The 14,979-nt window shown below is 26.4% G+C and overlaps 1 protein-coding gene across 2 annotated transcripts; it reads right to left on the bottom strand.

Moving 5' to 3' along the window:
- Positions 1–12,211: 12,211 nt before the first annotated feature.
- LOC120357648 lies at positions 12,212–14,169 on the bottom strand. Of its 2 annotated transcripts, XM_039448679.1 has the most exons (3): positions 13,129–14,169; positions 12,842–13,051; positions 12,212–12,334 (listed from the first exon to the last, which is right to left on the bottom strand). In XM_039448679.1, the coding sequence occupies exons 1-3, from the start codon at positions 13,139–13,141 to the stop codon at positions 12,273–12,275; spliced, it is 285 nt and encodes a 94-aa protein (XP_039304613.1). In that variant the 5' UTR covers positions 13,142–14,169; the 3' UTR covers positions 12,212–12,272. The 2 variants fall into 2 exon arrangements, with proteins under 2 accessions (XP_039304613.1, XP_039304612.1); XM_039448678.1 differs by lacking the exon at positions 13,129–14,169 and having other exon boundaries at positions 12,842–13,122.
- Positions 14,170–14,979: the final 810 nt, after the last annotated feature.

Raw genomic sequence — 14,979 nt, 5'->3', positions numbered from 1 at the left:
ATTTATAAATTAAAAAAAATGTTTGATTAATTAATGAAAATAATGCGGAGATTTTTTAATTTTAATTAATATATCTGAATTAAAATAAAGTAGTTTTTATTTTTTCAATTCAAAAGAAGTTTTTATAGGTCACATTATCCATTTTAATTCACAGGATTAAAATAATAATTGTTATGTTTTCTTTTTTTCAGAACCAATCATATGTTTAAAATATTAACTGTGTATTATAATAAAATACATATGAAGTTAAATATGTTTAAAATGGAAATAATAATAATAATAATTTTTTTGTACAGATATCACGTAAATGTCTTATATATATATTTAACATTTATTGTTTATTTATTTTTTCAACTATTTTGATAAAGATTTATATTATCCTTCGGTACATCAACTCTCAACGCATAAATAGCTCAGTCCAAATTTTGTATGCGCTTCATGCGTTTTATACGTATATTTAAGAAACCGAATGATATCGGAGGAATGCATATTAATATTGCAGTTTGAAATTTGAATCACATTCATATTTAAAGTTAAATATGTTTAGTAATTTATTTAATGTGTTATTATATTTGACATTAGATAAAAATTTTAATTTTAATTAGTTGTGTGATAAGACTTTTCATTTATTGAAAATTTTACTTTAAATTCATATGTATTTTCTTACATACATACTTGTAAATTAATGGAAAATATTTTCTACATATTTCTTATTATTTAAAATCAGAGTATATTTAAAACATTGATTTAGCACATTTAAATTTATTAAAATAATATATTTAAAATATATTTATAAATCTGAAAAAAATATTTGATTAATTAATGAAAATAATGCGGACATTTTTTAATTTTAATTAACATATCTGAATTAAAATAAAGCAGTTCTTATTTTTTCAATTCAAAAGAAGTTTTTATAGGTCACATAATCCATTTTAACTCACAGGATTAAAATAATAATTGTTATGTTTTCTTTTTTTCAGAACCAATCATATGTTTAAAATATTAACTGTGTATTATAATAAAATACATTTAAAGTTAAATATGTTTAAAATGGAAATAATAATAATAATAATTTTTTTGTACAAATATCACGTAAATGTCTTATATTTATATTTATCATTTATTCTTTATTTATTTTTTCAACTATTTTGATAAAGATTTATATTATTCCTCAGTACATCAACTCTCAACGCATAAATAGCTCAGGAAATCCAAATTTTGTATGCGCTTCATGCGTTTTATACGTATATTTAAGAAACCGAATGATATTGGAAAAATGCATATTAATATTGCAGTTTGAAATTCGAATCGCATTCATATTTAAAGTTAAATAGATTCAGTAATTCATTTAATGTGTTATTATATTTGACATTAGATAAAAATTTTAATTTTAATTAGTTGTGTGATAAGACTTTTTATTTATTGAAAATTTTACTTTAAATTCATATGTACTTTCTTACATACATACTTGTAAATTAATGGAAAATATTTTCTACATATTTCTTATTATTTAAAATCAGAGTGTATTTAAAACATATTAATTTAGCACATTTAAATTTATTAAAATAATATATTTAAAATATATTTATAAATCTGAAAAAAATATTTGATTAATTAATGAAAATAATGCGGACATTTTTTAATTTTAATTAATATATCTGAATTAAAATAAAGCAGTTCTTATTTTTTCAATTCAAAAGAAGTTTTTATAGGTCACCTAATCCATTTTAACTCACAGGATTAAAATAATAATTGTTATGTTTTCTTTTTTTCAGAACCAATCATATGTTTAAAATATTAACTGTGTATTATAATAAAATACATTTAAAGTTAAATATGTTTAAAATGGAAATAATAATAATAATAATTTTTTTGTACAAATATCACGTAAATGTCTTATATTTATATTTAACATTTATTGTTTATTTATTTTTTCAACTAATTTGATAAAGATTTATATTATCCTTTGGTACATCAACTCTCAACGCATAGATAACTCAGGAAGTCCAAATTTTGTATGCGCGTCATGCGTTTTATACGTATATTTAAGAAACCGAATGATATCGGAGGAATGCATATTAATATTGCAGTTTGAAATTTGAATCACATTCATATTTAAAGTTAAATATGTTCAGTAATTTATTTAATGTGTTATTATATTTGACATTAGATAAAAATTTTAATTTTAATTAGTTGTGTGATAAGACTTTTTATTTATTGAAAATTTTACTTTAAATTCAAATGTACTTTCTTATATACATACTTGTAAATTAATGGAAAATATTTTATACATATTTCTTATTATTTAAAATCAGAGCGTATTTAAAACATATTAATTTAGCACATTTAAATATATTAAAATAATATATTTAATATATATTTATAAATCTAAAAGAATGTTTGATTATATTAATGAAAATATTGCGGACATTTTTTATTTTTAATCAATATATTTGTATTGAAATGAAATGGTTCTTATTCTTTCAATTCAAAAGAAATTTTCATAGGTTATATAATCTATTTTAACTCACAAGATTAAAATAACAATTGTTATCCTTTCTTTTTTCAGAACCAATCATGTATTTAAAATATTAACTGCATATTACAATGAAATACATTTAAAGTTAAATATGTTTAAAGTGGAAATAGTAATAATAATTTTTTTGTATGAATATTATGTAGATGTCTTATAGTTATATTTAATATTTAGTCTTTATTTATTTTTTTAACCACTTTGATAAAAATTTATATCATCTCTTGGTACATCAACTCATATGTGTAGTTAAAGAACATCAATAATATGTAAATTCTGAACATGATCAGAGAGAGAGAGAGAGAGAGAGAAAGAGAGAGAGAGAGAGAATGAAAGAGAGAGAGAGAGAGAGAGAGAGAGAGTAAGAGGGATAAAGAGAGAGAGAGAGAGAGAGAATATGAATACATTAGAGCTCTATATTATAAGAGTATTGCAAATCTTTTATCTTTTAGCAATGCCGACTGTTGGACCTAATGATCTCTCATGCACTGAGCATTCAGTGATTTTTGTTTCCACAATTTTCAGTCAATTAACATTCCAACAGGGCGGCGTTTGCGCTACTCTTATAATATAGAGCTCTAGAATAAATCTCTCTCTTTCTCTCTCCCTCTCTCTTTCTCTCGTTTACAATTAGCTTTTTTTAATAAATTATTAATTATTAATTACTTACTTTTTTTAAATTCTGTTAAATCTTTTGTCTTTTTTTGTCCTTATAATCTGTTCTCCTTTTAATAATATATTTGTCTTCTTTTCTCTCTTTTCTTCTTTTTAATCTTTTATGATTATTTTTATTTTTTTCTTATTTTCTGTATATTATTAACCTTTACCTCTTTGTGTTTTATCGTGTTCTTCTTCGTCGAATTTGATAAGGAATGAAGTTCTTTTTTTAAATAATAAACAAAATTTGTTTGTTTATATAAATGTTGACGTCACGTAGCAACGAAATATAAGTGTGTTCCAAGTTACAAAGCGCATAATCTATATAAAAAATCGTTTTGATTTAACCAATATGCGTATTGAAAACACATTGATGTATGCAATCTTGATTGAAAGTAATTAAAGTGTCCCAATAAATGAACATGTTTAAAATAAAGAAAATGAAATTTACACAATTTTTTTTTATTAAATTATATAATTTAAAAAGTATAATATCTATATTATTAATAATATCAATTTGTATTTAATATATTTTTAAAGTTTTCAAATTATATTATTTTTATTTTTGAGTACAATGTTTGCCATATTTCTATTCGTGAAATAGCTCGATTTTTCGTTTTATCACTTTCATTCTAATTAATATTTTATAGCTTGTATGTAAAATAAAAATCAAAAAATATATTTTGTAAATATATTATATTTTTGCGAAAAGAAATATAATTTTAAATATAAAATAGTGTATAAACGTTAGTGATCTTTCACTATAAAAAGTATAAAAACATCAAATCATATATATATTTCCTTATATACATAATTTTTTACTTGTTTATTATTACGCTGATTACCAAGATAAACTTTTAATGCTTTCCAGGAACGTACTCGTGAAAAAGCAACATAAAGTTGACCATGATTAAATACATCTTTGCGAAGATCAATTCCTACTTTATCAAATGTTTGTCCTTGTGATTTATTAATTGTCATAGCAAAAGCTAATTTTATCGGAAATTGTCTTCTTTTAAAAGTAAAAGGGTATATATTTTCACAATACAACGTTATACGATTCAAAAAAACAATATCTCCTATTTTATCTCCTGTTAAAATTTTACATTTTAATAAATGATCTGCAAGTTCAATAATCATTAGTCTAGTCCCATTACAAAGACCTTCATTAATACTAAGATTTCTAATTAACATAATAACACATTTAGGTTTTAAACGTAATTTATAAGGTGGAAGAGATGATGGAGATAAAGTATTTAAATATTCTGGTAACAAAGCTTCACCAATATCGCCATTATCATTACAATTTTCAGTACTATCTATACTTGTATAAATTCGTTCTTCAAATGTATCTAATAATTCAACAACTTGTTGATTAATTTCATCAACATCAACATTTCTTGCAGAAAGTATTGCACACTTCGCTATTTTATCAAATTTTTTATTTCGTATTAAATCACTATATATATCTTGTACAATATCGGCATTAATAGGTGTAATACAACAATCAGGAAGTTGTATATTATCATTAGAATCATTTAATATCCCATCTCCCATATCCAAGAAGAATTTTGCAAATTTAGTTTCTTCAGGAAGAACTCGCATGTTTTCCGTTAAAGAGAAATTTATAAAATATTTCCAAATAGAACTAAATTTAATTGAAAGATTCACAATTTCACTACGAGTACCATATACTTTAATAGGAAGAAGTTGTCTAAAATCACCACCTAATACAATAATTTTTCCACCGAAAGGTAAATCATTATTCATAATATCACGTAGTGTTCGATCCATAATTTCTAAAGCATATCGTGGTGCCATTGGCGCTTCATCCCAAATAAAAATATCCATTTCTTTCAAATAATGAGCTTCTTTAGATTGAATTTTAATGTTAGATGTCGAATTAGCATATAATGGAACTGGTAATCCAAATATTTTATGAACTGTTTTTCCTTCTGGTAATAATGTGGCTGCTATACCCGTAAAAGCCATTGAACATATATGTTTATTTCGAATTTTGACTAAATGATATATAGTAGTATATATAAATGTTTTACCTGAACCACCGGGACCATCGACATAAATACAATTATTATCATGATTATTAGTATCTAATTTGTTTAATACGAAATCTATTATTTCTTTTTGTTTATTATTTAATTGTTCATATTGTTTAGTACCAATTTCCATAGCTTTTTCAAGTGTTACATAATCATTCTCTATATCATTATCTATAAATTGTTCCATTTGGAGAAAATCAGCAAGACTTTTACCTTCAGCACAAAGCATAGTATTAATTTGCGTATATGCTTTCTTTTGTCCTTGTATCAATCCAAGGTGTCGAATATAATCTTCTGACATTGCTGTTTTAAAATTTTTCCAAAGTTCTTCAGGATGTAATGGTTGACAATGTAACAATATACGTACAAATAATCTACGAAGTTGTCGAGGCATCATCCATCCAACAGCTTCGTTCATAGCTCGTTTCCATTCATCATCATTAATTAAACCTAAAGCTAGACATGCCGCTGAAAACGATTTACATTTTTCTCCATTAACAGTTTTTAAATCATCAAAACTCGTAGCTCCCTTTACAGTGAGTAATAATAACCGTAAATGAAATAATTCTATTTGTGTTGGACTAATGGAATATATTCGTCCTATGCAATTGTAATGATTTTTACGTTTGGCCCAATATGCTACACTTCTTCCATTAATTTTTTCTTTTTTGAACGTATAAAAGCGAGGAATTTCTACATATAAATATTGTCTTGCTTCTTCATCACGAGAATTTAAAGAAAAGTAATCAATTAACATCGTAACTTGATTTAAAGCAGAAGTCATTGCTTCTTCATTAGCTTCATTTTCAATTATAACATTTTGTTCATTAGGAAGATGGACAGGTAAACGAAATATAGCATGACTTTTATCTTGTAACTTTTTTTCGAAAATAGCCAACAAGCTTCTACAGGTCCAACATAACGAGTTTCTATAAAATTACGTATCTCATCATGATCAACAATTACATTATTTGTTTCAGGTTCAATTATGATAGTAGCAGCATCGTGTCCTTTGTAAATATATTTATAAAGATACTTAATTGATTTGATACTTGAAACTACTTCAACATTTATATGGCAATTAAAAATAATCGATAAAATAGGACAATACGGAACTGCATAACGATTATCTACTATATATCCACCAGGGCGTTCAAAACTCTTATTATTGTTTCTTCGACGATAATAAGGATAAGCATCTTCATCCATCCTAGTTTCTTCTTGATATGGCTTAGGATAATGTTTTGAACATTTTCCATTTACTAAACATCAATCGCCACAAGGTCCATGAATCATGTGTATCATAACTATATTATGTAAAGTACGATTTTCATTTGGATTAGGAATTTCAGCAGAAATATACTTATCAACAATCTGAGGTGTTGTTATTTTGAAATTATATTTTAAAGTAACTAACATATGAATATGTGGTAAACCGCGTTTTTGAAATTTAATTACATATACATAGGCTGCTACTTCTCCAAAAAATTTTTGTTTTATAATTAAATCAATTAAATAATCCTTTTTAATATTAAAAACTCGTGTACAAATGTCAGGTCTATCAGAAGCTTGTTGACCATGCAAAAGATTTTCCTCGATTTCGCGCCATTTTGGATTACAAGTCATAGTAATAAAGAGGTCCGGTTTATCAAATTTATTAACAATTGCCATTGCATCTTGGTAATTTTGTAACATATTACGCGGTGATCCAATAAATGTGGAGGGAAGTATAATCATCTTTCCGATACGTCCATTTAAATTATTCGCCATAGTTTGTATGTAATCTTTTAAACCTTGATAAGTTTCAGAACGTAATTCTTTTCGATGATCTTTACAATAATTTATTCTGTCTTTTTCAATTTTTACATAATTATCTACAAGCCATTGTTGAAATAAACGGCGTCCTAATATAAAAATGTTAAATTCATTACGAATAGCCATGCGATATTTAATATATTGACCTCTAGTAACTCGTTTATTACTATTTAATTTTGTTAAATTACAATGCCATCCTTGAGTACCATATGGATAAAATAATGGATAAATCCATGGTTCAACATTAGGATCCATGCTACTAACATTTTGCAAAGTTTTGGTATTTCTATTACGTATTGTTACGTATGATTCTGGAATTTCTCCATCAGCAGAAGTTCGAAAAACGGCTGCAACTTCATTAGTTCTTTGAGTATTATATCGTCATCGATCAATTCCTGGTTTTAACGTAAATAATAATTGTAATTCTGGTAACAATTTTCCCGATTCTATTTCTAATCGTCGTTGAATTTCTAATTCTTCACCCATCATTTGATAAGATTTAGCAAATGCATTACTTTCTCGCATTATACATTCAAGATTTTGTATAATTTCTAAATCTAATTCAAAATTTTCAGTAAGACGATAATTTATTGCTTCATTAGAATCTATAATAAAAAGCTGACCATAAGTCGGTTTTTCATTTTGAGCAGCATATAATGCTGTATTTATTTGATAATAAATTTGTCCTTGTATTTTAAAACAATATGGACCTGGTCGTCTATTTGGAAAATTAACTAAATTAGCATTAAATGATGCAAATGAAAATGAACTATTATAACTACGAATATGTTTGAAAAAGTTATTTGATTTGGTATGAGTACCATCAAATAGATTATGAAGAAATTGTGGAGATTGAGGTAATGATTCCAAATAAATCGTACCATGATTACAACAATCATGAAATGAATTTCCTTTATTAGATATTTTTTCAGCTGCAAAATGTTTTGCATTACAATGAATACAAGATACATTCATAGAACCAATATAATACTCATTTATATTATCAATTAGTATTCTATTAATATCTAAACGACACATTTGTTTTCTTCGTGATCGATGATGAGATTGATATTCTGCATGGCGTTGTTGACATACTGGTGTAATATTTGTCATATTTACTTGAATTATTTCTTCAGTATTTTCTTCAATTATTTCTTCATCTAACTCTATTACTCGATTATCAAGTGTTGAATTAGAAGTAAAAACACCTTGTTGATTATTATATATTGCAGCATCTTGTACATCAACAACATAATTTCTACAATTATTTGTTGTTGAATTATTTGTTACTTTTGCAATCTGATTATAACGACGTTGATTTTCCGCCTTCTTTTCACGACGTCGTCGTTGAAACTCCTCTTCTTCTTCTAAGGTACGATGAACTTTACGTCTGGGCATTTTGTAAAAAAAATATATAATAATAAAATTTATAATTATCATTTGTTTTAATAAAATTAATTTACTATAAAACAAAAAATAATTTTATTAATAAAAAAAATTTTGAATATTTAATTTAAATATTATAAGAAACTTGATTTAAATATTATAAGTAAACATAAATTTATATATATATTAATTAATATATTTAAACAAATTCAATAACAAATATCTCGCAAATTTAAATTTACCAATTTTTATATATTGAAAATAAATGTATATATGATACTTTTCATTTATTAATTATAATAAATTTAAACTAAATTTTTATTAATATTTAATAAAAATACATAATTAAAAGTTGAAAAATTAAGTTTTTCTTTGAAAGTTGAAATTAACCAATTTCGCGAAATAATCTTACTTTTTACGTTCAATTGAATGTATGTATGATATTTTCTATTTATTAAGTATAATAAGTTTAAACTAAATTTTTATTAATATTTAAGTAAAATATATCATTAAAAGTTGAAAAAATTAAGTTTCTTTTCGAAAGTTTAAATTAACCAATTTCGCGAAATAATCTTACTTCTGACGTTCGTTTGATGAATTTGATTTTTAATCAAAAGTTATCATCATATTCATCATCATCATTGTCATCACTATCATCATTATTATCATTATATTTATCATTATTATCATCATTGTTATCACTATTATCATTATTATCATCATATTTATCATCATTGTTATCATCACCATCATTATCATCATTGTTATCATCATCGTCATCATCATTATTGTTATCATCATTATTATCATAGTCATCATTATTATTGTCATCATCAAATTTTATTTAATTCATTAATATTATAAATAATGTTAAACTTTATTTAATTGTTACATACGCAATATTCTTACATATAATGTCATTACATAAAATATTTTTTTATGTGTTTAGTATATAATATTATATATAATACTTATAAATAACAATATTACCACACACATATATATAAATCAAATTATGTCTTCAGAAACGGCTTCTTAAATTCTTTCTTAAAACAAACAACAACAATTAATATTTATTCCTAAAATATTTTGATTGCGTTTTTATGTAGAAAATGTTTTCAAATTATTTATAATAATAAAAAAGCAACATAATTACGTGTTCTTACTTTTAATTCAAAAATTACAAATTTTTTTTTTATTTTTAAGAGACTATATTACAACTGTGTAAGGAGAAAAAGAAAAAGAGTTACAGAAAATGGAGGTAAGATACAGAAAAAGTTAATACAAAAGTATATAAAAGAATTAAAGAAGAATGATAAAACAAAAAAATAAACAACAAAAAATGCGATAAAGCAAATAATAACATTCCTAAAAATTTTATTTTACTTTTTTGAAACTTTATTTTTTTCTTCCTTTTAATTAATTTCTTGATTCTGCTTTTTCTTCCTATTTTTTTTCTCTTTTATTTCTTTTTTTCTCTTCCGTTTTTCCTTTGATTCTATTTTACCTCTTTTTTCTTCTTTTTCCTATTTTAAATAAAAATTTTAAAAATTAAACATTTATTTCTTTAAACTTTAAAAATAATTACAAAAAGAGAGAAGAGAAAAAAAGAAAGAAAATGTATGTGTGAGGATCTAAGATTGCATGAGAGTCATGAAAGATAAACAATAAAATAAAAAAATAGAATAATAACCAAAAAATATTTAAAAAATTATAATACAAAAAAATTTTTTTTAAATACTTTTTGCATTAAATCTAAAAATGTTAAATAAATTAGTACTTAAATTTTAGGTTATAATAATTTAATAAGATTATTTTATGTATTTAATGTAGACTTATTAAAAACAAAATAATTTAATTTTAAAAAAGGAACTTTACAATATAAATCCAAATTTTAATTTTAATTAAAAATTAATATTTTTATTTATATAGTTATTCAAAACTCTCATTTCTTAATTTTTTCTTAAGAGAACGAAAAAACACAAAAAAGTCAACGTGTGAGAAAAATGAACGGAACACGAGAATATAAAAGAATAAGAAACTGAAAGACCAAGACAGTATCAAAGTAAATGAGAGAAAATATGAATTTGTAAAATTACTAAATATGATAAAGTAAATATTAAGAAGATTCACAAAAATATAAATTACTTTTTTTTCAAATGCTTTCCTTTTTTCCTTCCTTCTTTTAAATTTTTTTATTTTCTCTTTTCTACTTTTTTCTTCTTCTTCTTTATCCTTTATTTACTTTCTTCTATCTAATTTTTTTTCATCTATTCTGTATTATTTTTTTCTTTTCTTTTTCTCTTTTTAAATAAAAAAATATTGAAAATTAAAATTTTTCATTTTTTTAAATTATGTAAAAATAATTACAAACTAAAGAGAGAAAGACAGAGAGAAAAAAGAGAGAGAGAGCGATAAATAATGAAAATACGAGGTGTGTTCAAAAAGTATCGCGAATTTTGAATTTTCGCGGGTTACGTATATTCGAATTTCGATCTTTTTGTGGCGTTATGTTGGTACTCATGTCTCTCACTTATGCCGACAAGCTCGGCCATTTTGAATGTTCACTTAATTGTTGACAGCTGCTTTGCTTGCACGTGTTTTGGATCGTCTTCGATTTTTACCTATTCAAAAAAATGGATCAAAGAACCTGTATCAAATTTTGTGTGAAAAACGAAATTAAGTGCGCGGATGCATTCCGAATGTTGACTGTGGCATACGGAGAAGCTACCTTGGACCGAAGCAACGTTTATCGGTGGTACAAAATGTTCTCAGAAGGCCGAGAAGATGTGAACGACGAAGAGCGTGCCGGACGCCCGAGCACTTCAACAACAGACGAAAAAATTAATGAAGTGGAGAAAATGGTATTGGCCAATCGTCGAATCACCGTTAGAGAAGTTGCTGAGGACCTAAACATATCGATTGGCTCGTGCCATTCGATTTTTATCAATGATTTGGGCATGAGACGGGTCGCCGCGAAATTCGTACCAAAATTGCTCAATTGCGACCAAAAACAGCATCGCATGAACATTGCTAATGAGATGTTGGACTCTGTCCGCGACGACCCAAATTTGCTCCAGAGGGTCATAACTGGTGACGAATCGTGGGTTTATGGTTATGACGTGGAAACCAAAGCTCAATCATCTCAATGGAAGCTGCCGCACGAACCAAGACCGAAAAAAGCGCGCCAAGTTCGGTCGAATGTGAAAGTTTTGCTGACAGTTTTCTTCGATTGCAGGAACGTGGTGCATCATGAGTTCTTGCCACAGGGTAGAACGGTCAATAAGGAATATTACCTGCAAGTTATGCGCAATTTGCGCGAAGCAATCCGCCAGAAACGCCCGGATTTGTGGAAGAACAAAAATTGGCTTTTGCACCACGATAACGCCCCTGCTCACACATCGTTGCTTGTGCGCGACTTTTTGGCCAAAAACAACACACTAATGATGCCGCAGCCACCATATTCCTCAGATCTGGCCCCCTGTGACTTTTTCTTGTTCCCTAAACTGAAGAGGCCCATGAAAGGACGACGTTACGCTACGCTTGACGAGATAAAGACGGCATCGAAGGAGGAGCTGAACAAGATAAAAAAAAAATGATTTTTTGAAGTGCTTCGAAGATTGGAAAAACCGTTGGCACAAGTGTATAATATCTCATGGGGATTACTTTGAAGGGGACAAAATAGATATTCATGAATAAATAAATAATTTTTGAAAAAACACAAAATTCGCGATACTTTTTGAACACACCTCGTATATATAATCATATATGAAATATAATCACTTACGAAAAGCATTTTATGTAAGTTACGTATTATAATTTTATATACAGGGTGTCCCAGACCAATGTATAAAGATTATCACGATGAGGAGGTATAATGCTTCTGATAAGTAATATAATTATAATAATTATATACAATTATGTACCGTAATTATGTATGGTCGTATATTATCTATAATTCTTATATAATGGTATATAAATGATCCTATATGATTATATATAAATTTGTTTTCCCGGGATTTTATTTAATTGTAAAATTAAAAATTAATATATTCTAATGATGTTCTGCAAAATTAGATTTCTTTACTCAAATAATAAATATTAATTGTTCAATATTAAAGCTCTATTATTTTAATATTACTGCTTAAGTACAAAATTAAATATAACTACAAGAGTTTACTAGATTATTTTTTGACAATTATAAAGAGTGATATTTCAGAAATAATATTTATATAAATCAATGATTCAGCATAGAATATGCATGATTAAAATTAAGAATTAAACCAATAATTAAATTCACGTTAAATTAAATTAATTTTACGGCCGAAATTATTGCAAGTCTAAATAAAGGTATACATAATTTAAGAATAGATAATGGGTAAATACAAACCTGCTGTTCCATATCTACATTCTATCTCGTATTTTTCCCATTCTAAGTTTACTTCGGCACAAGATTTAATTAAATTCATACGTTGTGCTATGTTTATATCAGATGGCCAATATGTATATTTCTTGTCATTTGTTAACCATTGTTTCGGTACTGTAACTAAGCCATCCTTCAGTAAAACTATGTAAAATTTGTCATTTTTCTGTACTTTTTCTGGAAACAAATGGTAAAAATGTACGCACATGCTAACATTTTGCTTCTTAGGTTATTTTATGCAATGTGGTACTTACCTATGACACTCATAATGCTAATTAATTATAAATACGTGGAAACGTATTTCTAGACTTTTCCTTTGTCGAACGGAATTTCACTGTGTACTACTAATGGCTCTGGCAGATCAGCGCGATTTGCGACACGCGACGTGCGATTATCCAATAGGCGTACGTCTTTTCAAAAAATTGTAAACGCCTATTGGATAATCGCGCGTCGCGTGTCGCAAATCGCGCTGGTCTGCCAGAGCCATAAGTAGCCTATGCTGAACAACGTGTGTGCTGAGCAGCCAATGTAGTGTTGCCTTTACCAGCCATGCGCCGGCCGCGCTGTCCATGGAGGGGAGCTAGCAGTAATGCCGTTGAGGCGCCAATTTGCAGCCATCGAGTGCAGAAGGAACAGCACCCGCGGCATTCTCTCTCCACCAGCGGGTGCAGTTTCTTCTGCACTCGGTGGTTCAAATTGGCGCCTCAACGATATCACTGGGAGCTAGTCCCCTCCATGGACAGCGCGGCCAGCGCATGGCTGGTAAAGGCAACACTACACTTGGCTGCTCAGCACACACGTGACACACGTTGTTCAGCACAGTTCAGCATAAGCTAGTTAGTAGTATGTACACAGTGAAATTCCGTTCGACAAAGGAAAAATCTAGAAATACGGTGCTACGTATTTATAATATCTAATGCCACGTGGTCACATGTTCTGCAGCGTAGGCTAATTATAATAGTAGTACATTAATAGTAATTAAGTACTGTAATGTAATCAATTAGCATTATGAATGTCGTATTGGTAAGTACTACATTGTATGAAATAGTCCAATAAGCAAAATGTTAGCAGCATGCGCACATATTTTTATCATCTTTTTTAGAAAAAGAAAAAAGCGACATATTTTACATAATTTTATTGAACAATGGCTTGATTATAGTACCGAAACAATGATTAACTGATGACAAGGAGTATACATTTTGGCCATCCGTTGTAAATACAGTACAAAGTATCAATTTAATTAAAAGATTTTGAAAGCAAAATTAATTCAAATCAATTTGCATTATAAGTGTCGTAAGTATCCCACATAGCACGTAATATTTCTGTGATATCACAGAATCATTGCAATATCACAGAAATATTACATATTACTGTGAAATATCACAGAAATATTACTATGATATTACACAGTGATAATGACATTGAAATATTCCACTGATATCACAGAAATATCACAGAAATATTATTGTGATATTACACAGTGATAATAACATTAAAATATTCCAATGATATTATTGCAATATATTGTTGCAATATTTAATTTCAAAGAACAAGGTAATGTCAAATGACGTTTTTATTATGTCTTATTAATGCAACGTCACTATCTCTTTGATTAATTTCGATATTTTTAGTATCCTTAATATTCTTGGTAATTTCGGTATCCTATAGAAGAAATCAACTTACAAATAAAATAATTATGTTTTTGCCCTTTCGTGGAATAAAAGTAAATGTTAAGAAAAAAAATTAATTAATTTTTATTATTAGTTTAGATATTTACTTAGTTTATTCCTTAAACTGTATATATGTATAAACTATAATGTACGCTCTTCTATGTAATCTATCAATTTAATTATTGCTTTACAACTCGATCAATAATGATTTTATTAAAAAATGACAGAAAAACCTTTGTATTTGTCTTATTGCCATTTATAATTTTTACAGGAGCACAAAATTGATTTTAATTTTTAAAATTTTTTATCGTGAGGAATTTAAAAAAAAAATGTTTACAAAAAGTTTTGTTAATACACATTTATTATTCACTTGGCAATAAATATTTTAAAGTATATTTAGAAGTTTTTAAAAAAATATACATTTTCACGTCATTT

Source organism: Solenopsis invicta, chromosome 4, assembly GCF_016802725.1.
Source record: "Solenopsis invicta isolate M01_SB chromosome 4, UNIL_Sinv_3.0, whole genome shotgun sequence".
Lineage (NCBI taxonomy): Eukaryota > Metazoa > Arthropoda > Insecta > Hymenoptera > Formicidae > Solenopsis > Solenopsis invicta.
Note: the sequence above shows the minus strand (reverse complement) of the source record. Positions and strands in the feature narration are given on the sequence as shown.